Source organism: Aquila chrysaetos, chromosome 3 (genome assembly GCF_900496995.4).
Source record: "Aquila chrysaetos chrysaetos chromosome 3, bAquChr1.4, whole genome shotgun sequence".
In the NCBI taxonomy this organism is placed as follows: Eukaryota; Metazoa; Chordata; class Aves; order Accipitriformes; family Accipitridae; genus Aquila; species Aquila chrysaetos.
In genome coordinates this window covers 7,010,159-7,036,993 of record NC_044006.1, presented here as the reverse complement: position 1 = coordinate 7,036,993, position 26,835 = coordinate 7,010,159, and the positions used below count along the sequence as shown (strand labels likewise).

Genomic DNA, 26,835 nt, shown 5'->3' with positions numbered 1-26,835 from the left:
GAATTGGATACAACTATAGATTTACAGTATAGAATGTGGGATGTTTTTTTAAAAGTGGTAGAGAATGAAATTTAATTTTCTCTTAAAAGCTACTGCTATGCAAAATATTTCTTGGCTTAGCAATCCTCTTTGCCCCTCCTCTGCCTCCCTTCAAGTTTCTAAAACTTTAGAAACATGGAGGCATGAGATAGCAGTTCTGGTGCCTTTTTTGGTGGAGAAACAAGGAGAACCAGAGCTTGGTGGGAGGCAAAAGGGAAGTCCTGACACAGTTATTAATGCGTGCTGTACTTGCTCAGCAACAACAGCCCTCTGCTATTACAGCCAGCCTGCTAAATGGATAGCAGTAGCAATTTTTTTTTGAGTGCTGCATTTGTTCTAGTTCTGTTAAAGAAGCTGTCCATAAGTAACACATTTGCTACTGGTGTTTGGACTCTTCTATTTCTAAAACACTATTTTGGTGTTTATGTATTAAACTGCTGCTGTGGTTGATCAGTTTGCAGCATGCTAGCCTTCACCTCGAGCTTCCTTAATTCTGTGGTCTTAACTTGCAGTGTAGAAATAGAGTTTTATTCTGATAACACAAAAACATTGTGACATTGGGACCTTTCTTTCTTTTCATGTTGCTTGAGGCCAGAAGTTTGGAGTTTTTCTGTTCAAAAAAATAAGGGCTGGAAGAAACTTAACTCATGCTATTTAGGTAGATGACGCAACCCCAGAGTGAAATAGTTCAGTACTACACCATCCCAGTGGTACTCTGGTAGGTGAAGGTGGTTGATGGGGGATGAGAATGAGAGGGGGCAAGGCTGCTATACAGCATTCAGAGCAAGCATGCGTGGAAGTACAGCAGAGAGGAGCCATAGCTGCATCTTGAAGAACAATGTTGTGCACACACGTAATCATCCTGTTAGATCTGCATTTGATTGAAGGGGAATACATCTTTTCACTGTGCAGGTCTGGAAGAACCTAAACTAGACTTTCTTCATGTGATCATGCTTACTGCTACTTTCTTCATGTGATCATGCTACAGAAACTTCACGCCTAGAAGCTGTATTCAATCAATTAAAATTCCAGTGCAGCCGCTTGCCCTTCACGAGTTTTGCAGTCTGTACCTCTTGGTAGCTACATCCCAGTGAGCTGCTCCACTCAGAGAAGCACTGTCATACTCAGGATTTATCACCTCCTCAAGAAAGTCTCCATCACCTAAAGGTCTGTTATACCTGTCTGGCATGTAACCTGCTCCCGCCTCTCCTCAGAAGAAGCTATGATGGAAATGTCGCAAGGTGATGCCAGAGCTGACGCAGTAGGCCAACAAGCCATGCCGACGTGAAAGCAAAGCACAGTTATGGGTTTGTATCTTCTGGCCTTCAGCATTCCTTGGCATGCTGACTCGGCAGTAATTGGTGCTAGGGAAAGTCTTTCCTAAAAGGGCATTTCTGGAATGAGGCTTGTTTGCCACCCATTGGAACAGATTTCAAACTTTCTACTTAAGAGGGGGTACTGGTCTGCGATAAATATTTCCTGGATACACAGGCTGTCTCCACCAGAGCTGCCCTGTGAGACTGAATCCCAGGAAACACTGAAGTGCAATAAAGGAAAAGTAGTTTTGTAGTTCAGGTTAGGAAGTTCGCTGTGTGGCTGTAAGGGACCCTTCAAACATGCTGCAGCACAACTGCTCCACTCGGTAGGTAGGTAGGATATTGCAGGACAGGAGGCGAAGCCCACACATTTCCCTGCGTACGCATTTAAGCCTTGGTGCAGCCAGGAGGAGTCTTTCACACAGCATTCACCCCCAGGTGTGGATGGTAATAGATAAGGTTTTTGCAAAGCCCCTTTATAACAAAAAATTGTATTGGTGCCTTAAAAGTTGAGACAACTTTGAAAGGTGTGAAAAATGTTGGCTTCAAAATCCCGAACTGATACGATTGTGGCAGTCTTATTTCTATCAAGCATTGTGCAGCCCCTTGTGGTACGTAGTATTCTTGTATTCATTACATTTCTAAAAGAGGAAATACAGGAACACGTAGCAAAACAGAAGGGTGAGACTTCTGACTGCGGTTAATTGCGACAAGTTGGTGACAGAGAGATCAAGGAAAATTCCACTTGCAGACAGACTTTTCTCACTTTTATACGCTAACAGGGTTTTTCTGTTTTGCATTCTGTTCTTTCTAATCTTATCTGTTGTCACAGAAATTATCGTTCCTGAGAATCTTTTCTACAAAATCCTAAATGCTTTTAGAGGTAGAGCAAAGCTGAAGTCTCTTCATCGTGCCGTAACTACCTGTATTGCTCAAAGTGACGCTGCTGGTGAATGACAGCAATGGATAAAAACATAAGAATCAACAGAACTGCAAAGGTATGTCTGTTTTTTTGAGTGCAGCATATAAACAATTAAGAAAAAAGGGTCCTAGAGTAGGGTTTGATGGTTGAATTCAGCCTGATGCTTGGTGATGTTGGAAATGTTTGGTATTCTCGAGGTGGATGGAAGTCGTCTTACGATGCTTATGTACCTAATGTCTCCCTGCGCTTTTTGTTGCGACAAAACTATTAACTGGAAGAAATGTTGTCTTGGGGAGGGCTCTGAATAAGGCAGAATTCCCAAATAACAAATAAAAAATATGTAACTTCGAGGTTCCACCTGTCTTACTGCTATCCTGTAGTAACATTAGAGACACGGTTATATTGTCAGAGACTTTCAGTGATAGTCCAGGTGACCTGTTGCATGATAGATAATTTCCGTACGTTATACACAAAACAAAAGAAATTCTGAAGGACTGTATTTGTTTCTTTTGAAAGACTGGAACTAATCTATGAGGGTTTTTACACTTCTTTTTGTATTCATATTGTATCTAGTGTAATTTTATATATATACATAGAGAAATAACCTGCTGTAGCTATAAGAGTTAGAGAATGCTGAAGTCTTGATTCAAAGTCAGTGCCTTGATTGTCCTACTGTCTGCAAGTGTAATAAGCAGTGTAAGGGAATTCTTATTTTCATCCAGGGTAATGATCTCAGTGTTTACTGTAAATAAACTGCCTCCTGGAAATCTGATGCAAAATATAGTGGGGGAAAAAACCTTAGTACTAGCTCGATGAGTCACCCTTTTGCACTCAAAATTTTCCATTGAGGCATGGAAAGATAAGAGGACTATTTTTCACATTAAGTCATCAGAAATTGATGCAGGACATTTTTAATTTCTATATAGAGAAGAGAGTTTCTATTTCTAGGTATGATATTTTCAGTTTTCTTAAATGGATTGCCAATGGCTAAATAAATGTAGTGGTAGGAAGCTGATTTCCCGTTCTGCTGTGAGATCTTTAGACACAGCCATAGCACGCCCAGTCAAATTCAGCTGAGTAACAACTGAAAGTCAAATTTATTTCTGCTATATAATTTATGAACTGTTTATAAGGTTCCCACTACCCTGGCAGTACTGTTTATTACAGTATTTGAACGTTATACTTAATACGAAAATACCAAGGACGTGGTTTTTCTACTATCATCTGGACTTCTTGAAGCACCATGTGCCAACCATCAGTAGCTTTACCGTGACAGGTAACGCTTTGCAATTATCACTGTGCCACAATTATTCTACCTTCACAAGGAAAACCATTTCTGAAAATGAATTCAGTATAGGAGTGCAGCCAAAGAGATGATGTTACTTCTTTCTTGTTGCGTATACACCTGCGGCATAGTCTGCACAGGAAACGTTGCACGTCTTGGTGCAATCTAAAACACAGTTACCACGACGGGCTGTGCTTGGGAAATAGTTCTCGTACTGTTTGATAACATTTTCTGTGCTGTTGCCAAAGAAAAAATAGGAGCGTTTTTTAAACACGCTTTAAGCTGATCTGAAGTTTGTCTCTCCTTCCAAAATGCCCAGTTCACATATTCCCATCTTGCCCACAAAAAAGTGGGTGAAGAACGACTCAAGATTTGTTTCTGTGAGCTCCCGTGCACCTGGGGATGCCTGCACCCACAGCCCCGTGGCTCTAGGGTGCCTGCTGTCACCACCCAGTCTCCATCTCAAACACTCTGGGAGCAAATAGTGGGTTTCAAAATAGGATTTGCCAGAGCTAATATATTGAGCAAGGAGTTACTTGAACAGCCAAGCGGAAATACTGGAGAGAACGATGAAGTCTCCATTTTCCTGGGCCTCAGACAATAACTGTGGGGCTATTCTCAGGGATACGGTTGGGTGGAAGTGGACTCGATGCCCAGCTTTCCTTGGGAAATCTTAAGAGGTAAAACTTTAGTTCTGTCATGCACAAAATGGTCTTGACCCAGGGAATTTTCACCTCAAGTAATTTATTGCCAGTTAACACAAACTTTTAATCACTGGTTCGGGTGATTGCAAAAGAATAAACCATGAACAATTAAGCAAGCACTTAAGTAAACACCTTTCCTCCCCCTTCCTATTCTCAACTTGTCTTATTTTTGTGGGAGGTACACTTAGTCCGCCCCAGTTCCTTCAAGGAGGTGATGCAGCACAGGAGGTTGGGGCTGGGGGAAAAGCTGTCTGGCTGCCGCTGCTGCTCCTCTGTGATTATTGCCCCTTTTCCTCCACTTTTCTGTGCCTCTGTCCTTGCCCCGGGGTGGGACACTCACGGCCACAGCCCCTTGGGGGGTCCCTGCCCCAGCGTGGGTCACCCAGGGTCTGCGGAGGGTGTCCCTGCCCCGGCATGGCAGGGATCTTGTCTGGGATTAATTCAAGAGAACATTCAATTGTATTTGAAAGTAGCTTCGCGGCCACAAGTTGTGGCTTTGTTACTTGTATTTCTGGATCATTTCAAATGCTGGTAGCACCTGAAAAATTCCAGGGTAGTAAGTGAATGGCTGTTCTCTATCTTCTGCATGGAGTGTTGAAACTAGTAAAACTGCTGGTTGTAAAAGAGGAAGAGAAGAGAAGAGAAGAGAAGAGAAGAGAAGAGAAGAGAAGAGAAGAGAAGAGAAGAGAAGAGAAGAGAAGAGAAGAGAAGAGAAGAGAAGAGAAGAGAAGAGAAGAGAAGAGAAGAGAAGAGAAGAGAAGAGAAGAGAAGAGAAGAGAAGAGAAGAGAAGAGAAGAGAAGAGAAGAGAAGAGAAGAGAAGAGAAGGAAAAAGAAAACCCCCGCAGGCATTCAAATGAGCTGCTTTGTGCCAGGAATTCTTTCTCATTTGGACAACTGCATCAGCTGCTTGTCTGCTCCTAGTCCCAGCCCAAAGGTGTAGATTTTGTTGAGAAAGCATTTTCAATTCAGCATTTCTATTCAAGATGCATTGCTTTTCTAGTTCCGTGATTGTGGGTTTGGGAGCGAGTGTCTAATTTCATCTTGAAGCTACTGTGGAAAGAGGAAGGAAAAGGCTTTTGCCAGAGAAAAGGCAGCATGTACAAAGGCAAAAACAGTAGAAGTTTGCAGACCCCAAGATGCTCACAAGTACAAAGCTGTAAAACCTGTGCATTTGCATAAGCGTAACCTCGGCAGAGCTGTTGCTGAGCAAATAGCAACTATGAATAATGCTAAATAACACTGTTGTTAAATAATATTAAAGAGTTGTTAAAAATAATCAAAGACACAAAACCCTTCAGCTGCAGTTAATGGTTAGCTTTCCTCCTCAGGTTTTCTAGCTCTGAAGAGTGAGATTATTTTGCAGGGATTTCTGTAACTACAAAGGAGATCGGTTTTCTAGAGACCTGAACGTGAAAATTTCCAAGAGTATCAAACCACTTTTTAAGTACAAAAAAAAAATCAGGAGTAGAAAATGACGCTGCAAAAGGTGCAAAACGGCTTCAAAATCCAACCCTCGCTTTCTGGCTCAGCCCCGCTGCCCTGTGTTTTCCTGCTAAGATGCGGTTGCAAAGCAGAAAAGGCATTTCCCCGGGGGTGTCTGCAGGAGGGACATCTGTGTGTCCTGCACCAGGCCCTCATTAGCATCAGCAGCTGCAGGCCAATTGCACCGTGGAGATAATTTTGCTACGTAATTAGCTCCCTTCGTTCCCAATAGCTGTTCCCCTTTGGGGCTCCCCCCGAATACAGCAGGAGGGGCGAGGAGGCTGGGCGTTTGCTCTTCAGGCTTCCAGCCAGACCCTCCAGTGCTCTGCCTGATCCACTGGACTGGACTGGGCTGGGTGAGATCCCATCCTCCTCCTTAGGTGATGGAGTAACAGGGAAATAGGAGACAACAAAATGAAGGTCAATGTAAGTACTAGATTATTTTATTTCTGTTGCAGTTAATTTAATGGCTCCACTTATTTCATTTGTGGTGGAAGTGTATGTAGTGTAAAATCTGTATCTGGCAGAATCCCTTTTCAAAGCATGCTGTTGATCTCATTTGCACATTACTAACAGAGCACACGGTCTTAATTTTTAAAATACAATCCAAGTTAAGCTGAAAAAAATGTTTTATCAAGAACAACAGTATGGTTAAGAAGGGTAAGGTTTTGTACCATCCGTATGAGGCAATAGTACGCCTTATTAAAAAAGTTACCATGAATGACCCTGCCTGGCCATTAGGATAGCCCTTGCTTTCCATATTTTCTTGGAAATAATGAGCTAAATGATTAACCCTTGAGCCATACATTATCTCAGAAAAGATTATGGGTTTTGTACTGATTACTAGAAAATTAGTAATGGAAATGTTTTAACAACTTGAGTCGCTCTTTGATGAAGAAAATGTCAAGTAATTTCGAGTTACGTGAGCCTGGGAAAGCCTGCACTCTAGGATAACGATTGACCACGTCCTGCAGGGCTCTTCGCAGAAAGAACCGAAGCTCAAAAGAGGAAAGGAGTGGTGGCAGTGTTCATTTTTTAGGAAATACTGCTCTGCTCTGGGAGGACGGGGGAATAAGCGGACGGATCGAATCCATTTTATAGTCATATGTTGATGTTTTTGCCCAGACTTCCAGCATTAGCTTGCTTTGTGCTAAGCAGGATTTCTTTGGCTGTGAAACTAACTGAATGGTTCAGCCTGACATTACAGCTGATTTCTGGCAGCTGTGACTCTGGGCAGGGTCTGCCTGGTCACCATGTGCCCTGTGGTAATGATGGGGGACAGGCAATGCACAGCTGTCGCACGGGAGCAGTGATGCAGGCTGGTGATTAGGGCAGGTGAAAAATCGTCCACTTTTTTTCCCAGAAAAATACTAAAATTTCGGATAAAGGCAACTTTGTCCAAAAGGGTGGTCTTAAAAAAAGAATTAATGTTTTGGGGCAGATAACTGCAATGAGAGAGCCGGAGGAAGCGGCAGCCTTTGGGAGTTGTGGTGTTGCTGCCGATTCCTTATGAATCAGAGAACACCCACCCCTGAGCCTCTGCCTTTTCGGTTGCTGTCACTTCTGCCACGTCCAGGGAATCAGCAGAAACTCTGCCACGGGTCAGATGGGATGCAGGGAGAGCATCCCGTCACGCTTGTGCACCCAGGAGGAAGAATAGGTAGCAGTCCCTGGAAATGAAAAATTTGTAATTTGCTCCTGACAACCTCTCCTAGGAATTTTTTGCCTGTTCCCTGGGCAGGCAGAGGAAAGAGGGCAAGCACCCTGCTCTGATGAGTCTCTGTGAAGCATCTATTGCTTAGGAGGCAGAAGGAGAAAATTGTACTTGTCATTAAACCCATGTTTGGAAATAAACATTATAATGAAATACAATTAAGATACTAAAAGGTTTAGAAAAGTGAAAAATAAATTAATTTGGTGCATATGGGAAAACATATTTGGATAGTAGGAGGAACCAAAACCCAGAAATACATACATATTCAGTTTTTAAATATCAGTTTATTTTTCCGTTAACTTGGGCATGAGACCACACGTGAAAATGCTGTGAATGGGAATGAAATCCTGATCACACTGAAAACAGTGGGGGTTTCTGTTGGTTTTAACACAGCTAGAATTTGATTAACTACATTTATGGAGAAAAGAGAGTTTGGAGAGAATTAACAGAACCAGCTTGTAATTCCCACCCCTACATCACTGACTAATGTGAAGCTGCACAACTTCCATCGATGTGGTTCTGCCTGAAGTATAAAAACTGGGTGTTCTTTATTTTATCAAAAATTGATTTGACCATTCAGAATTTAAAACCTGATGATTAGCACCTGGTTCCACCCTCAAAAAATCAATTAACCCTTTGAATAGGCAATAATAGCAAGTCCTGATATCCATTCCTTGTTGAAACTTGTACAAAAAGATCTGAAACTTCTGTATAACCAGAACACTTATTTTCTAAACCATGCAAACAAAACAAAAAATACAGTAGAAGGATCTTCTGCAAGTCAGAGAAAACATTGCACATCAAGTGGGACGTGCAAACCCTGCACCTAGAAGGAAGGCACATGTATGTAGATGAAAGATCTGAGTATTTCAGGTAAATTCTTTCTTCTGTGTATGTTGACCATGTGAACTCTGCCTACAATTAACTGAATGGGGCAAAACTTAAATTGACTCAACTTGGTCTACTATTTAAACGAGACTCCTCTGGGAAGCGTGTTCCCAGCTAACAGGGCAATGGAGAATGTTTATTTCTTCAGCTTTGTTCCGAGGTGGAGAGATTAACTGGAAACAGTTCTGTAAACATGTCAGAGGGTGTCATTGATGCATGCGCGTAACTGTTTAGCAAACACAACCCGCTGCCTTTAGCTGAATCTTTTCCTTCTCCTCAAATATTTTAAGTCCCATTTTCCTGCAGTAAAAGTGCTTACAAATTTTTTTTATGTGCAAAATGCAGCTAAAAATATTTTTCTTCATCCACAAAAGAAACTCCTGTGATTAAAACTACCTTTTTTTTAAGATTATTTTAGTAAGTTTTTTTTAAGAAGCAAATTTAAGACAATAGATGAATTACTTTTTTTACTTTGAAATGCTGTAAAGTACTACAGTACCTATGTGTCATGTGAAATAGTACATAGTAGTGAGCTGGAGTTTCCAAATACAAACTGAGTGGGAAGGGGGGGGGAGTAGAGAAATGATTTGGGGAGACTTGCAGGGAAGATGCTCAATTTATCATTTGATAATTGTTAAGGATTTTTCTAGAAACATTCACATATATTTTACAAGGGTGGGGTTTTTTTCTGTTGCATAGTACTGTAGGCTGAGGATAGGGACTGGGATAGGAGAGGGATTGGGAGATTTTAGTAATAGTAGGGGTCTTTTACCTTAGCACAGATATTTATTGTGTATATCAAGCACAGATGCCAGTCTATGTGAGTACTCCCATTCTGAGGTTATAGACTTTTATAATAAGAAATGTATAATTTTGTACAATTATCAGCTTTACCGACTCTTGCTTAAAATCTTCCCTCTCTTCATTAATAAACATGAGTTAACAGCTTTCATTCTGAAGACTCCCAAGGGCTGCTAGGTTTTATAGTGGGAGCATTGCTGGATGAGGATACACAAACAAAGATGTAAAGTCCAATTTGTAGGGAGAGTTACTATGTTAACATCTGATCTACGCTCCAGTAAAAGGAGACACACTTCCTGCTACACAAGAACTTTTCTTCACACCTAAGTTAACTGAACCTGTGTTACCAGAGGTCTTGTACTGTAAATCCATTCAGTATGGTTGGCTCAATATATGTGAGTAATTTGCATCGCTCTAACAAGGTCATGGACTCTGTGTAGGGGAGAACAATGTGTCAGGAAGAGGTTGCAGAGGATGCAACCTCTGTTTTCTAGGTCTGTGCTCTGTCATCGTCTTGTTAAAATCTCTCAGTGAGAGGAGAGCAACAGCACTGTCTGCTGAGGTGCTTTCTCATGGGACGAGGAACTGGCTTTTAAGATGTTCTTTGTCTTAGGAGATTTTTTTTCAGGGCTGCTGATGGGGAAGAAGCAACAAATGTCCAAGAAGGAAAAACACTTTGATCTCATCTGTGTTGTGTTAGTACTTATTACATGTTGGTTATTGTAAGGACACATTAACGAGATCGCTAAAATAATAAAGAACTATACACAGCTGGCCCTAGATGGCATTTTGTGGATGATAGTGTTAGACAGCCAGTTTCCGCTCCTCTGGTAATAAAGAAAAAATGCAGATCCCATTGGCCCCAAAGCACAGCCTCCTCCTAGCTAAGCATCCCGTAAGGTCTCTGCGATCCTGGGAATGCAGTACGTGTTTATAGTTAATGGCAGGTCAGAAATGCTTCTGCTTACATGATCGAAAGGGGCTGCCACAGTGATTCTTCACATATGTCCTAGACAGCTGAAAGTGTAGATAGGGCCCCATTTCTGACAAATAGCCCCACATTAGATGAGCCAGAGCCACGTAACTGGAGATGGCTAAGGTCTACCAAGTCTATCTGTGATGTTGGATCAAGCGCTCACCTGCCATAAACCTCCTGTAACTTTTGTCTATAAAATTGTGATCACAATAACAGTAGGAGCAAAATCAGTTGGCTGGGATGAGTTCTCTTAAAAGTGTCTCAAAAAATGAGAGATCTGGCATTTCTTAACGTGAGCAGATGGAGCCTGTAGGACGCGGAGCTGGCTGTGGGGCTGGATGCTGGTAAGCGACAGGGCACAGATGGGAGAGTGGTGGTTCCTTACCCAACCTTGTAGTGCTTTGGTTTACTCAGCGTCGCCATACCCTCCTCACGGGAGTATTGCTAGGAGTTTAATTTCAGTGGAACATGGATATAACCAATCTAGCTTTCATAACTGACCCAGCTCAGTGGCTCCAGCAGGTTTTTTCTAGTGCCACAGATTGAGTACCACTTCAAACTCTACTAGAAAATCAACTAACCTATAGCAAGTTCTTTGCTGTCAGAACTACAGCACTTTCCAGTACCAAAGCTAGCTAGTTCAATGCTTGCTTGTATGTATATCCTATAAAATAGCTAGACACATCAGCACCTGTGATGCTAGGCATTGCTGTGAGTTTAATAGTTTGTTTTACCAGTATTAGACTGATCTTCAACATTTGCTTCAGCATCCTGGGCTAATACTTTTTGAATCCACAGCTGGGACTCCTAAAAACTAATGGAGCTTATATGAACAGTATTGCCTACATTCCTTTGGAGATAACGCTGCATAAAAGAAATGCCTCACAGTCTCTTCCACACCTGGTGCAGTAGGGTCCTGAGAAGCTGGGTGAGCAACCAGAATCCTTGGAAAGGAAACAAGAAATAAAGGGGACTTACTAGTCCTGTAAATAAATAGAGGAGCCAAGGAGAACACAGAACAAAATAGAAAAGGCAGACATGTTTGACATGTTGTTTTTACACCTTGTGAAAATGTTCCTTCTTCTGTGTTTTTGTGGAGATTAGAATTCAGCAGAAATTAGTTACTTCAGCGGTGTGGTGCTGCTCGTACTGGTTTTTCAATGTACTGCTGCAACTTTCTGCCAGGCTGTGGGTGCTGAAATTACACAGAAGAGTCTGTTCAGGGAAGATGTTGGTGGGGGGGGGGGGGTGGGTGTCTTAGTGGTTTGGATTTTTTTTTTCTTTTTTCATCCTCATATTGCACTGCAACAAAAGGCTGTCTTTTGAAAGGGTTTTCCCTGGGACCTACCTTCCTGTAGTTTGCTAGTTACTAATATACTCTGTTACGCATGTTTCTACCTCTTATAAATTCCTTCAGAGACTAGTTCCAAGTCAAAAGGATAAGAACTCTTCATTGAAATACCTTCCGAAGTTTCTTTACCCTTTTTAAAATGCACTGAAAAATATCACCAAGGGCTGCAAGCCAGTTAGATCACTAATGTCTTTCACTGTCACCGGGAATTGTATCTGTACCAGTGGCTAGCCTATTATGCCAGTGATGGGCTGGTATTCCTGAAAGAAAATAATGAAAAATTGAATTATGTTGCTGTGCACTTACGCAATACTGAAACTGAGAGTGGATGGAAAAGATTTGCTCTCCAACTCCGTAGTACTGACCGTGTGCCCTGAAACTTGAAATTTAATTTAGCGCTGCCTCAGATAGAAGAACCTTTGCTTTTCTTTTTTTTTTCTTTTTCCCACTCCCCCGTCCTGTTTGAGAGTTCCACTGACCTGCAGAGGTCTGATAATCTTCCAGTTCATTCATGTTCCGTAGTCTTGGAGGTTGGGGCCTGTCTCCATGACTTCTCTATTTAAGATCTTAAATTTTTCAGTTCCATCCCTAAGGATGGCATATTAGGGGATCTATGAACAGCTTTGTTGTTCTAGCTAGGTCAGGTTTCCCAAAGTGTCCTATGATTATTTTTTTTTTTAATCCCCTGCTTGGCTTGCAATTGAGATGATTTCAAAGGTGCCTGGGTATTTGTGTTGACCACAGGGGTGAGCCCACATGCCCTAATTTGAGCACTACAAATTGGAGACCACCTTTCACAATTTGAACCACTGTGTTCAGCTTTGAATTGGTATCTCGCTGTGGGCTACTTGCCCTTGGATGTTTGCACAGCTTTATTGGCAAAACCAAAGGAATGTGTGCTGTGCTTCAAGCGTAGAGACCCCTCTGTTGAAAAGGTTTGTGACTTTCGTGGTGTAAGTTTAAAATTTAACTTTTTATTTAGTGGGGGTGCCCCTGAATATACTCATCTGACTTTGCCAAATGAAGTGTTGGTCAGCTGAGTTTTGACAGCCTTTCTGTGGAATAGCTTGGCTGTTGAATGGAGCATAGACCTCCCTGTTGCTTTTGCTGACCTGGCTGTTCTCTTGGTTCACTCGTTTTGCAGCAAAGCAGACCTAGCAATGTTTAGGAAAAGAGATGAGAGAATAGTTGGAATAATTTATCCTGCCAATACATGCTGCAGTCATGTTTGAGTGTTGCTGAGCGGGAGGATTATCTCCTTGCTCTGCATAACTTAGGTTGTAGTCTACAGTTACTATTTGCAGAAATTCTCACTGATGTCTATGGGCCAAATTCTGACCTAGTGAAAATCATCATATTTACTCTAAAACAAATGAGATTTGAAAATAGATTTTGTTGTGTCATACATTGGTTGATAATAGAATTAGGGCCAACAACGTGTTTAGCATGGTATTTCCACAAGAAAGACTTATGTCGGGAAATGTCAACATTTAGGTGCCTTTTAAAACCGTACCGTGAACCAACGTTTCCTCTTACTTGTGTTGGTGCAACTAGGAAAGACAGTCTTGTTGTCTAATGCACTGGGCAGGGGCTCAGTTCCTGAGTTCAGGCTTCCTGGCTCTGCCACCGATTTCCTGCGTGTGCCTGGATAAGGCTCTTCACATTTCAGTTGCCTGTTTGCAAAAGGGGGAGAGTGTCCCTCTGCCCATCCTCTTCAGGCTGAAGAATAGGGTCTGTCTTTCAGTGTGTCTGTACAGCATCCAACAACAAGGGGTCAAATGTTAAGTGTTGCTGATGAATAATAGGAAAAGTTGGCTGTTTTCTCCTTTCTTTTTTTTTTTTTCTTAAAAATTGCAATAATGCGTGAAGCCCAAGCCCACCCTGGGCTGCGCTCTGTGGTGGGATTCCTGGAGGACTGACTTCAACACAGGTGGTTCAGAGCATTTGGCATTGTCCAAATAGAAAGTGGACTCCAATGTTCAAGGCAAGAAGACTGTTTTAACCAGGCTAGGACATAAGGTAAATGGGACTGTTGTCCATCTCTGGCAGCTGCTGATGGACAAGCCCACGTATCATAAAAAGGCCATTGTTCATGGCCACCCTGACGAAGAAATGTGTGCTGCTAACAACAGGCCATTTTCATCAGCTGAGCTGACAAATTGGTTTACTTCTGCTGCAACTTCAAGCCAGCTGTTGCTTTTCAGCAAATGCTCTGGACAAAAATAAAAGGCATCACGTTTCCTATTTGGGTACTATCTCTTTGGACATTACTTGCACTTTCTGATAAGAAACTAATGCTGAAACACAGCCAGTGTCCCACTGACTGGGAAGCAGTCAGTCTCATTTTAAAGCTGAAACCAAATAGTATCTTCTACTGAAAAACACTATGTCCACAGCTCGCTCTACCCTTTGCACAAAAGCCTCGAGTGAATAAAGCTACCTGCTGCTACTACTTTCCATTCTTTTAACTGTCATCTTGTAATGAGTAAGCAAATGCCCCAAATAAATAAGCTAAAAAAAAAAATGTGGTGACCTACGCACTCATGATTGCCAGAAATTTGTAGGCTTCAGCTGAGACAGGTAGGGCTGCCCTGTGGTGAAGAAGCTGGGAAATATGAATTTTTGCTATCTCACAGATTTCCTGTGACCTTAGGAAAGTTGCTTACTCTATTCCTCCTTGGTTTCCTGTCTAAAAAAAACTACAGTAAGAGCACTCTGTGAAGATGTTGCAAGATATACTGGAGATGACAGTATTCAGATACAGGTGACGTCTGTGTGATGGAGAGAAACACAGACACTGTTTCAGGTGTGCTTACCTGAAGTTAAGCTCACAAATGCACTGACCTGCTGTGAAGACTTAGCAGACAGCAGAGCTATTTGCTTGGTGTCACTGTGTGCACAATTACATTTTTCCCTGAGCTAATGTGTCCCATAAATCTTAGCCTGGGATGCTCTGAATCAGTAGGATCCAACTCTCCGCACTGGGGTGGACATGGACACAGCTAGCTGGAGTCTGGTCTTCACAAGTACTGCAGCCCACTGCTGCTCTTCAGTATTTCTGCCATCGGTGTTACCACTTGGCACTTATTAACCCCCTTAGTGTTGACATTACTGAGAAGTCTGTCTTCATAAGGCTCTGAGAAAAGAAAAAGTTTAAAGGAAAATAAGCAAGGTTGGGGTTGTTTAGGTTTTTTTTTTTCCTCCAGGTAAGCAATAATTAGCCTTTTTCATGTGCAGTTGAAGTCCTCGGATAAATTGGGTAGCAGGCAGGAAAGCATGACTTTTATTTTTCGATGGTTGATGCATTTTCTCTGCAGTTTCTGACAATTCACAGAATGCCAGTGGGGAAAACAACCTATTTTTCATATAGGATGTTCATATGTAATAAGTCTAAGAGCGTCAGGGGAAAAGGTGATGAGGAAATACATTGCAGTATTATTATTACCTATTTCTTTACTGCACTGAACATAGCAGACACAGGCTTCAAACATTTAACTCTCTGAAACCAATGCTCTGAGAAATGTTGTTTAATATGAAAACGGGTGGACTTGAATTAAATTGAAATTAAGGTGGAGATAAACACCAAACCGGAAACAATTAATTAACACTTGTTGGTGTAACTGTGCAATGCCGGTGTTTTTCCTCTCTCCAGAATACCTTGGCGAAGGCGCTATACGACAACAAGGCAGAGTGCTCCGATGAGCTGGCCTTCCGCAAAGGAGACATCCTGACAGTTCTGGACCAAAACGTCATTGGCAGCGAGGGCTGGTGGAAATGCTCCCTCCATGGCAGGCAGGGCCTGGCCCCCGCTAATCGCCTCCAGCTCCTTGCCGCCTCTCAGGCTGTCCTGCTGCCTCCTTCCACCCGGAGCAACTCCGCAGAGTCACCAGCGGGCCAACAAAATATCTACCAGGTTCCCTCCGTCCCCAAGCCTACTGTGTCGTCGTCTACCTATGAGAAGATGGAGGGGTGGGTTAAATCTCCAGCTAAGGTTTCTACCCTACCTGCCCAAGCAATATATCGGGTACCAGCCTTGGCTGCACAGCTGCTCAGTGAAAGGACCCAAAGCTCAACAAACCAGGTAAGAATATAAACAGCCATAACAGTAACTAATGTTGTTATTAAAACAATCATTGGGAGTGGGAGAATAACAAAGGCTATTGGCCTGAGCACTTCAGTGGAATTTGCAGCAAAGCCATTCTAATAAATGGTGTTTAGGAAACTGCCATCAATTCTACTACAGTTTATAGCATTATGTGAGAAATGCTGCTCTGGGCAACAGATGAGAGTCTCTATATTCTGTAGTCCCTCACTTTTTTTGAAAGTTTAAAGCAGCTGTAAAATAGGGCAGGAAGTAAAAGAATATACCATTTGTTTGGAAGAATCTAGAAATGGTTTACAAACCTACCCCAAAGTTAAAATAACAAGACACAGAACTTGCTCCTCTGATGGTCTAGAGCATGCGTCCATCCAGAGTCCTCTGGGCATATGTGGGGTCTTTGCATCCATCTGCACAGGAACATAGTTTGTAATTAAAAACCAACCAAACAAACAAATCGCCCTTTGCTGTGTGATTGCTGCCTTTGGTCTAGTTTCTACTATTTCCAGTGTCTCAGCAAGCTCAGAGTGCTGCTACCTTTCTCTTCTGATACTCAAGGTTGTCACTACGCTTGCACAAACTAGCAGCACCTGCTTTAGACATGCTGGAGGGCACAGGGTTTGGTTGTGTGGTCTGAACCAATTTCTCTCCCAGCCTGTTTTTGCTGCTGCTGAAACAGTGACCAGGGTGTAGGGGATGAGAGCAGCCGCCAGTCCCTCCAGTTAAGGAGGAGAATTGCAAACCAGGTTTTCCAGGGTTTCATTACAGCTGCCTGGCCTGGCCTCTTCTTTCTTCCTGCTCTTTGTGTTTGGCATTCAAATGAAACATGTACATGGAACTCGTAATTTGACTAAATGTTGCATCAAATGTCTTAACATCAAAACCTTGTGCTTTCTGCAGCATAAAATGAATGGGGAACCTTTTATTATAAAAGGTAAATAGAGCAGGTGGGGAGGCAGTTCAAGTGCAGGTTTTTGTTCAGTCCCATGAGCTCTTCAGCCCTGGGCAGCTAGCTCTTTGTTCCATGTATGAAGTTCATGTTAGAAATGTTAATTTAAAAAGGAAAAGGAAAGAAATTCAGCCCTGAACTATATAGCCTTTTAGGCAGATTTAATGATCATTTGATTTATGGGACTCAGTCAGCCAGCTTTCATCCCGTTGTGCCAAAAGGACAGTTATGGAAACCGAAGTGCTGGCTCCTTCTGCGTGGCAAATGGGTGCTGGAAAATGGGCAAGCTTGGTGCATCTCTGGTGACTGAAACCTAATTTTCAGCACTGCAGCTGCACATTCAGCCTTTGTGTACAGTTACCATAACTGCAAGCTCAAACTGAGTAATAGCTACAAAAGACCCTTTTGCACTTGCTGTGATCTGTTGTCTCCACATTCCTAACCCTAAAGAAGGCATTTGCAAATTGAATGCGAGATTGATAGAAATTTTCTCTGTTGTGCCAGCAAATCAGACTGAGAATGTCATCTATTATTTTTTATCTGAATGAATGGCCCAACAGAAGAGCTCCTTGGCTATTCCTGTCTCTCATTTTGTGAGCTTATGTACCTAAGCTTGTTTAACAGAGGAAGAAAAAAAAGAAAAAAAAAATCCTAGCCTGTTTTTATTATTTAGAAGTTCAGATTTGCCGCAACTGCCTCCTGCGCAACATCACAGCTGTTACTACACCAACTGTACCACGGTGGTCACAAGCCATACACAGATGCATGGGGAGGCTCAGGGGTGAACAGCCTGTGTGTGCGCAGAACAAACTGCAGCGCTCCAGGACGCCCTGCGTAGATCCTATGGGACAACTGGCAAAGTTCCTGGCATACTCAGCTGTCCTCTGAGCAGCTGGGTTAAGCCACTCTAAGTCTTTGAGGGAGCTGATTGAAAGCAATAAACCAAAACTAAATCCCTCAAAATCTGTGTGCTTTCACCCTGTTAGAAAAGCCTTGTCACTTCTGCCTAATACACAGGGCACCTCCTTGCTTTATTGTGACTGAAAGTACTTTAAAAAATAGTAAGATGTGATATTCGGCGAGTTTCGTTTTTGCTGTATGCTGAGTAAGATTTGTCCATCTGAAGACAGACCTGGGCTAAGGATGGCTTTCTTGATACCACTTATCTTTTACCCTTTCTACTCAGGAAAGTCTCTTCTTTTCTGCCTCTCTTTGCAAGCAAGACGGGCTCATATCGCAGAGCACTAAGGGGATTTGTGTTCACTCCTCGTTCCCTTTCTTCAGATGAGAGCTAAGAGCTTTCGCAAAGATGAAGCAAGCAGTTGTAAAGCTGGAGTCTTGTTCCTCTACCATATTTCCCCTAAATTTAGTCACTACAACGATCACTTACCTGATGGAGAATGCTACCTCCAATTTTAAATAATTTATTGTAACATGGTGGTGTTTCTGTGGGTCAGTAGTTTACAATACTCCATTTATAAACCAGCTGTGGAGAGCCAGGCTAAACCCATGCTAATTGAGCAAAACTCCATGTTTTGGGGGTTGTTGTTAAAAAAAGTCCTTTCCCAACATTCATACTTTGGCATCTTAACTAATTGTCCCACAGATCTGGTCATAGCTCTTAAAATGATGTTTAAAGCAAACAGGAGAACTAGTCTGTAATTGACCTAAATAATGTAATTCCCATATCAGTCTTCTCTGTTTATGGAGCTGGACAGGACATCAAGGTAACTATGTTTACCCTTACCAAATGAGTCAGTCTTTCATAACTACTGAATAATGCATCTCAGCCTGTACCTTCTTGCTGCTCTTACTCCCCATAAATAAGGCTTGACCTAATGGCTCTGTGAGACTGGAGAAGTAGAAATTCCCCCCTTTCTTTTTTTAGTGGTTCTGCTTTTGGACAGTATAAAGATTTAAGTGATAACTGAAGCTGGATTTTCTGCAAATCTTTTCCTTCCCTTGGTTGGTAAGGCGGGTTGATTTATATGTGCCATTTCTTATCTTATCTGAAATAAAGCAGAAATGCTATCAAAGGAGAATTATGGGGAAAAAATACCATGCCTGCTTGTAAGGTCAGTTCCTGTCTATCACCATTAATGAAAAGCTGAAAGGTTTTTAATTACTTAAGAGTGATTACTCTAAGAGTGGCCTATTCAACTAACTGAGTTTTCAAAGATGTCCTGAGTTTACTGCTCACTGCAGCTTTCTCATTACTGTGTTTTTTTCCTCCCTAAAAGCACCTGCTTACTCTCCCAAGAGCATGCCGGGCTTCAGTCCCAAATATCAGGAGTGAGGTGTATGATGTTCCATCCACACAGCGCCGGGAGTCCTTACTCACGCAGGTGAGTCCTGCCACGGTCCCCCCATGCAGTTGGGACCCTGTAGGACCTCAGAATAGATTTTAAGGTAAATTCTAGTGTTTCCCTGTTTGCTTATTGTAAAATTTGGCAGAAAACCATATATTTTTAGGGAAGTTCAAGACCTAAAGCAGTTTTCTTTTGAATTTGTTAGACATTCAGAGAAATGTGTTTTAAATTTGGTACGTTTCTAATAAATGTTTTCAGTTTTACCATTACTGAGTTCCAGAGAACAGATGAATTCTCAGTATCAGAGTGTCAGCCACTCTGCCTTGGTTTATCCATTGGAAAATGTGCTTTGTCTGTGTGTCATTTGATCAGGAAGATTTCAAGATGTTTCTAGAAGAGTCACTAGTGCATGTTCAAAAAGAAACTAAATGTCACCTATCCCACCCACCTTCTGGGCAACAAAATGCAAGGGATTAGATCATGTAACCACGACCCATTCAGGGTAAGGGCAACACAGGATTGCATCTACAGCTGAAGTGTCCTGTTACATGATCTTGCTCTTGATACCATCCTTCCCTGGGGAGCGTGAATGTCACCACATTTCCTCTACATCTCACTGCAGCCTGTGCAGGTCTCCAGGATGGGACAGATGCCAGGCCCCAGCCCCATGCCATCACCTACCATGCATAGGTGTATGTGGGACTGGAGCATGTCCACAGAGCCTCCCTGCGCACCTTACGCTCCCTGGCAGCACCTAGCAGCGCGGGGTTGAGCCCGCTCTAATTCACTTATTATCAAGTTATCCACAAACTTCTTTGTGTTGCCCACTTTGTATAAGTGGGGTGATCCCTGCTCAGACCCAAAGCCAGGCGTGTAGATGGCGGCTGTCTCGCACCACCGAGTGCCCACCGCCCTCGCGTGCAGCGCTGCGGGAAGGTGCTCCAGCAGGTGCTCTCTGTCAGGCTGAGTTTGACCCACGCTGTCCGAACTAGGAGCGACACAGTATATAACCCAAAAGCCTTTCATACCACCGAAGTCTTCAGTGGGTTCTAAAAAGGATTGAAGTCAGCCTGGTTTTTTTTCCCTTTGACCAGAGGAGTGCCACTCCGCCCACCACACGAAAGGGCTCTGTGCTGGTCAGATCCACCGAGTGTTTCCAGGAAGAGCAGAAGCAGCTTTACAACATCCCATCCAGCCCAGAAAAGGCAGGAGCTGTTATCCAGAAAGACTCACTAGTGGGCAACGTAAGTAAGGTTTGTTGGACACAAGAGAATAATCTCTCATTACTATGACATTGGGCATGTGTGCTGAACCTCCCTCAAGGTGATCGCGGGGACGAGACCAGCGCATCTTCAGTGCAGTATTTTGTCCTTCATATTAAAGAGACAAGTACTACCCGGCTCCTGGATAGTCAGGGTACCTACCAGGACTATGACTACCACTGGGTTTGCATTTGCTTTTTAGAGTGCAGGCAACAGGATCTCTTGCCTTAACTTCTTTTTATGACAGCATGAAAAGCAGACTCAATACTCTACATTCTTGAATGTCTGTTTGTAATATTTAAGCAGATGGAAACTAACTGTCCCCGTTCCATGCGGCACTTTCCTGTGCCTTTTTTGGGAGTGGAGCACTCCTGGCTTTCGGGGTCAGGGGGGTGGTCAGGCTTCCCATCTCTTCCCCACTGTTTGACAAGTACCATCCTTGAAGAAAGGGCTGATCTCAAATATCACAACAAAGAAAATGCCTCGATGGAAACTCTTAATTTGTTGAGTGCCAAATATTTCAGGTTTCCTGAACGGTTTTAGGATCCAAGAGAATTTTGACATGCTCCTTAGCACACATGCCTAGGGCTGAGGTGCAGGATCTTGGGGCAGACCATCCCAGCACAGGAAATCTGAGGCTTCCTGTTTTTGTGGATTTAAAGAGAAGTGCTGTAGGTTCACAGCTGCCCCACGACTGGAGAAACCAGTCTTGCACAAAGCCTGTTCAGCAGCGACAGTAGGACTGGTGCTACCCAGAACTGGGGTGCTGGCATATGAGCTGTTGCTCATTGAAGCTGGCATTCCTGACATCTTCATGGCTGTTAGCAATTGTACTGACAAGCTGCAACAGCCTGGGAGCCGATTTCCTTGCAGAGACACGGTTTATCGTTGTTTCCAAACTCAAATTTTCTTAGAATTCTTTGTTCATGGGCAATTTGGAAAATTCTGGCTTTGGTCTGAAACACCCTTGTCTGGGCTCCCCTTCTCACGCACATTTTCTGCAACCAGGGAAGTCTGACCTGGCCAGTTGTTTTTAAAATTTTTATTACATAATAGTACCTTCAGTTGTTTCTTGTTGCTGCACACTCCTATAGTTCCTTGCACTCCCTCATGCTTGTGCTTTATGCTTGTAAAGCATCCAAGTATGATCTCTCCTGAAGTGCCTGTTAGTATTAGTCTGGATTTTCTTATGCAAGAAGTGGTCCTGCATTCGCATTTTCCAGCTTAGGCTCCAGCTGTATGCACATGTATTTTTAAGGCATTGGGCAAGATCTGTATCTATCTTAGCAAACCTGTATCAAGTAAAAATTTAAACTCCTTGCAGTTATTTGAGAATAGTCAGCGGTGTCTGTTGGTGATTTATTTTTTTGTCATGGTATGCATATGAATGGGGGTGGGGATACTGGAAAATCAAGTGTTTTCTTATGCAGAGGCTACTGAAGTCTTACCTCCTTCATTCTGTACAACTGAGTATTTAACATTGCCTACTAATAAACTGGCATTTCACTTGTAGCCATTCCAGAAAACTATGAGTTTCCCACCCCAAAGGAGCCAGGGAACAGCCTACAGATTTCACTGACTGAGAACACTGCTGTACAATTTAATCACCTGTGCTCAAAATATTTTAACCTTCATATGTGCAGCTTGTGAATTTCAGAAAGAAAATTAAAATTTATGGGCTAGCTTTTTTGCAATGCAGTTCCATTGACATTACTGGAGTTGCAAGCGTTTACATGCTCTGAGAATTCAGTTTTGTTTCTCTTTTTTTGTTTAAAAACATGGTTTATGAATCCTGTGTGCTCTGTTGCAGTTATATGACGTCCCTCCCAAAAGAGAATCTGATGTTTCAGAAAATGAATCTCAGAAAAAGTGCTGGGGCCATTACAATACCTTGCCAAATCCTCGAAAGTCAGAATGGATTTATGATATTCCAGTATCACCTGAAAAAACAGGATTAAAACAAAACCCTTCTGGCCATTCCTTAGAGAACCAGGTGCTGTACGATATACCACCGGCTAGGTACAAGGCGCTAACAACAAGTACTGAAGCCAAAGTTGTAAATCCACAATTATATGATATTCCACCAACACAACGGAAATTAACATTTCCAGATATCCATCTTTATGATGTTCCATCCTCACGGGATGTGCTCCTTTTGCCACAAAATGGTAGCTGTGATGTACCCCCAAGTCTCCTGGCTCCAAAGGCTGAGAATCAGACCTCTGAAGAGAATGTTTATGATATTCCAAAAGGTTTGCCCACTGCTGTGCAGTCCAAGAAAGAGATGGAAAAACACAGCGACAGTTCTGGAGACCAAGCATACAGTGCTCCTCCACAGCTCTCAAGAGATGTCAAATTAGAACAAGACAGATTATCTGTTTCTAGTGTGGATAGCAGAAGCAGTACACTCTCTACATCCTCAAACTCTTCTGCTGAGTCTTTTTCTATGTCATCATCAGAAGAGCCTGCCAAAGAAATTAAACTGGACCTTGAAGTAGCCATAGAGACAGTGACTAGATTGCAGCACAGTGTATCCAGCTCGGTTGCAAGTTTAATGATCTTTGTGAGTAGTAAATGGAGATTACAAGAACACCTAGAGAAAAGCATTGAAGAAATCCATAGGGCAATCGATCACATAAAAGTATCACTGGGAGAATTCCTGGCCTTTGCTCAACTTGTAAAGGTAAATGCCTCTTACGCAACTGATAACAACCTTCAGACCAGAATTAAAAAACAGCTGGAAATTCTTATGAACTCATTCAAAATTTTGACAGAAACAAGAGAAGCTCTAAACAACTGCAACTGGTCACTAGAAGCTTTGGTCCTCAGGAAACCTCAGAACAACCCAGATGATCTTGATCGCTTTGTTATGGTAGCCCGCACGATTCCAGATGATATCAAGAGGTTTGTATCCATCATCATTGCCAATGGAAAGCTCCTCTTCAGAAAGAATGAGAAGGAACAAGAAACGAAGCAATCAAAAGTGAACCCAGAATACAAAATGGCAAAACAAATCACAGTGCCAAGAAGAGTAGAAATAGATTCGCTGCAAAGAAATACTCCTGATAAACCCAACCAAAGTCAGGTCTCTCCTGAGAAACCAAGAGAAGATGCTACTGAGGACTGTGATTATGTTCAGTTACAGGTTAGTATAACTGAATTTTACCATCTATGTTCTTGATCGTTTGCAGATATTAAGTGTTTTATCTTTGCACTAGTGCCAAATTCAGTTTGCACTACTTCCTATTTTCCAGACTTCACGTGAATTCAGGATTTTGTTAGTCCTAGATGGCACATGTAGAATGATCAGTAATTTTAAGTAATAGAGAGAACTGGCATTTGAGAATTTACCCAGGCAGCCAGCACTGAGAAAAAAATTTTAGCTTGCCTGTTTAAATTCATTTGAGAAACTGCTTTTAGCTGGGGGTTAGCAACTTGTTTCTTCTGACTAGTAGTTCTCTTCTTGCCAGTACATTTTGTTTGTTTGACTCTGACACGACTAGACAAGAAATGTTAACTTTCTAACTTGAGATATATTGGAAAGCATGCTTTCGTACAAACTTTTGATTTCACAAATTAAACTCTTACTGTGAATTATAAAATTTGTTAGAATAATTTTGGATGTTTGTTAGAATCATTCTCCTTAGACTTACTGAAATGTCTACTAAGAATATAACTCTCTTGGTTTCATAAAGAAATGCTGGCTTGTCCTTAGAATTTAAGAAATGTTATGTTTTGTTGATGTTGGTTTCAGGCTTAGATCTTGCAGGATCACACACTAAATTTTTAGTAGGAAAAAAACTACAGTTGCTTCTAATAAATGTACCATTGCTGTCCGTAGTAACATGAAGGCTGCATAGCAAGGAGTTGTTTACCCCTGAAATAAGAGAAAAAACACATTTATATTTAAATATTTTATGTAAACCATTTCAACTTTGCTTTCATTTTGATTTGTAACAGGCACAGAAAATCATTTTAGGTAAAGAAGTAGCAAAGAAAAGTACGGATTCAAAACCAAAGGTATTTCTGATTTTGAAAACTCTTACTTATGAGGACTTCTAGTTCCTGGTTTCCATGCTTGCTAAAATTCAGAATAATTTGCATTTGGACACACATGTCTATGTATAGAGATCTATTTGTTTTGTCATAGTTTGTTTTACCAGAACTAGTTCTTAGAATTACTGCTGAAAGCCCATGCAAAACATCTATTTTCCTCAAATGTAGCAAACCACTCTAGTTTAAAGTCACACTATTTATTTACTTGCCTTTGTGTATCATTTGGGACAAGGCTGGGAGAGTTAGTACTTCAAAATATCTTGTCATGCACTGGTATAAGGATTGACTCTCTTGTTATCGTACAGTTTTAATCATTCATAACCCTCATGAAGTTGGCACCATTACAGATCGAGTCTGAATGTTTTGTACTATCTGAAAGCTTGAAGTCCAGACTGTATAAAGGATGGTGTTTAGCTACAGCACTTTGTGTGCTATCCATTATTAAAATCACATTCAGTGAAATTTGTTTAGGGAAAAAAGGCAATAGGGAGAAAATACCACGCTGAAGTCCAGTACTTTATGGAAGGAGAAATGATTGTAAAAGACTCCTGGGCTGGGGCAAGTTGGAGACTATTAACTAACAAAACTTCCTGTAAGTCAAGAAACGTGAAGAATATAGGGTAGAGCAAATAAAGAAACAATCAGTGTGCCACCAACCTGAGTCTATTTTTTTTTTTAACCTTTTTCCAGGTTTTGCCATCTGCAAAAAAGACTGTAAATCAAAGCAAGCAGGACTCTGCAAAGAAAATCGCTCTCCCAGAACACTGTAAGCTGTGTTTCAGTGCACTTCACAAGGCAATTGGTGTATTTACTAATAGTCTGAGCAACAACCAGCCACCTGAAGTCTTCATATCCCACAGCAAATTGATCATTATGGTGGGACAAAAGTTAGTGGATTCTCTCTGCCAGGAAACTCAAGAAAGAGATGCTCGGAGCGATGTTCTCCACAGCAGCAGCCGGTTTTGCAGCCTCTTGAAGAATCTGGCTCTCGCCACCAAAAATGCTGCAATACAATATCCAAATGAAGATGCTATGAGGGAACTTCAGGATCAAACTGAGGAGCTGTCTAAGTACACACAGCAGTTTAGAGCAATGATGGAATGAAAGACACTTTGCTGTTTTTACAAATTCTCCATTGTTGTTGCTCCTTTGGCATGTGGCAGCCAAGGGGGGCAAGAGCAGCTCAGTGACGCCAACTTTCAGTCACCTCTAAGAACTCATGCTGGGCAGTTCCCTGGGTGCTGGTGCACTTTTAGCAGGTGAAGATCCACACAACAGCATATGCATAAGAGGATCTGTAGAATTAAATCTGTGCCTCTCCATTGTTCAGATCCTGCCTGGAAATGCCATCATCTTAGTGACTGAGCAGGAATGTTTGCTGTGTATTAGAGCCCAATTATTTTATTATCTGGCTGACTTCTTATTTTTTAATTTCTATATAGGTCAGATAAGTATATTTTCCCTTTTTTTTTTTTTTTTTTTTCCCTATTTGGGTACGTAAAGTCTGTCTTCAAATTTTGCTGTACAATGTTCTGTAACTTATGATATCCCATCATCAATTGTTTCCTGAGGACTTTACTCAAAATTTGTAATTACCATTTTTTTTTTTTTTAAACAGCTGCAAAGCTAACTTTTGTTTTTAATATACAACTGCGATAAATATATTATGGGACAAAATCTGGCAGGTACTACATGTAGCCTAGATGTTAATGGGAAATGCTTCACCCAGTATCTGAGCACAGAGGAAAACTGACTTGGAGGAGTCCTGGCTCCTGATAAATCCACGGGGAGCAGCACGTCTCAGTCGTCCTCTATCGCATCCTGAAGCTGTTCGGAGCATTGCTCCAAGTGAAACAGTTTTAGTCACTAAATGTGCAGAGGCTTTGGACAAGCTCTTCCTACAAACTGGAAAGGTGACGTTATTTCTTGCTGGGCACCCAGAGCACCCGTGCTGGCGAGGCTGCCCAGGGCTTCTCTGAGCGGCCCTTACTCTGTTGGTCTGTGTAGCTCATTAACTTTATCCCCCCGTTTGCTGGATCTGCAATACAACGATGAAGGCCGTGTAACCACACAGGCAGATTGTTTGTATGCCTGTGTTATCTGTATTTTTCCTAATTAATTTATTTTAAAGTTTTTATCTGAAATTTCAAAGCCTGGCCTTTCTTGACAATGTTGTACCTCTGTCTGTGCCCTGAAAATGGACAATTTTGTGAGTAGTTAGAGCTAATTTGCACTGCAACAGTGCACACGCTCCAGTGGTCTGTGGAAAAACCAGCTCCCTCGTCTTCCTCTCGGTTTTGTTTTCACCTGGCAGTCACCATGTTTTACACCCTTATTTAAACGTCGACATTTGTAAATATTACTGTTTGCACGGTTAAATGCAGTAACTGCATTTCACGTTGGCTCTGTATGTTTTGTATTAAACTCGCTCCTGGCGTTTCCCAGTGTTTGTAACCCGCCATCGCCCCCTCCTGCCTCAACTGCCCGGGCTGAGGGCGGGAGCGGCGAGAGGCGTCTTCTCAGCGGGAGGCAGCCCCCGGCCCAGCCCCTGCTCGCCCGGCCCAACTTGGGAACACCTCATTTGGCCACAAATCCCCCAAAGTGGGTCTCCGGTTGGGGGGTTTCCTCACGAAAAAAGGAAATTTTCTTGCGGCCGTGGCGGGGCCGGGTGAGGGGCAGGC

The 26,835-nt window shown here is 42.2% G+C and overlaps 1 protein-coding gene across 5 annotated transcripts; it reads left to right on the top strand.

Annotated features, from left to right (window-relative positions):
* CASS4 (Cas scaffold protein family member 4) lies at window positions 1-26,593 on the top strand. 5 transcript variants are annotated; one of them, XM_030007784.2, is made up of 7 exons: window positions 1-2,353; window positions 15,132-15,560; window positions 18,768-18,872; window positions 19,931-20,080; window positions 21,909-23,243; window positions 24,059-24,118; window positions 24,845-26,593. In XM_030007784.2, exons 1-7 carry the CDS (start codon window positions 2,309-2,311, stop codon window positions 25,256-25,258), a joined length of 2,538 nt encoding a protein of 845 aa, XP_029863644.1. In that variant the 5' UTR covers window positions 1-2,308; the 3' UTR covers window positions 25,259-26,593. The 5 variants fall into 5 exon arrangements, with proteins under 5 accessions (XP_029863644.1, XP_040978089.1, XP_040978087.1 ...); XM_041122155.1 differs by lacking the exon at window positions 24,845-26,593 and adding an exon at window positions 24,460-24,834; XM_041122152.1 differs by lacking the exon at window positions 1-2,353 and adding an exon at window positions 5,986-6,175.
* The last annotated feature ends 242 nt before the right edge of the window (window positions 26,594-26,835 follow it).

Excerpts from the sequence above, each read along its gene's own strand:
- CASS4 (XM_030007784.2), top strand. The coding sequence starts at position 2,309 with ATGACAGCAATGGATAAAAACATAAGAATCAACAGAACTGCAAAG. Across the intron at positions 2,354-15,131 it reads GAATCAACAGAACTGCAAAG|AATACCTTGGCGAAGGCGCT; the intron begins GTATGTCTGTTT and ends TCCTCTCTCCAG. Across the intron at positions 23,244-24,058 it reads GTGATTATGTTCAGTTACAG|GCACAGAAAATCATTTTAGG; the intron begins GTTAGTATAACT and ends GATTTGTAACAG.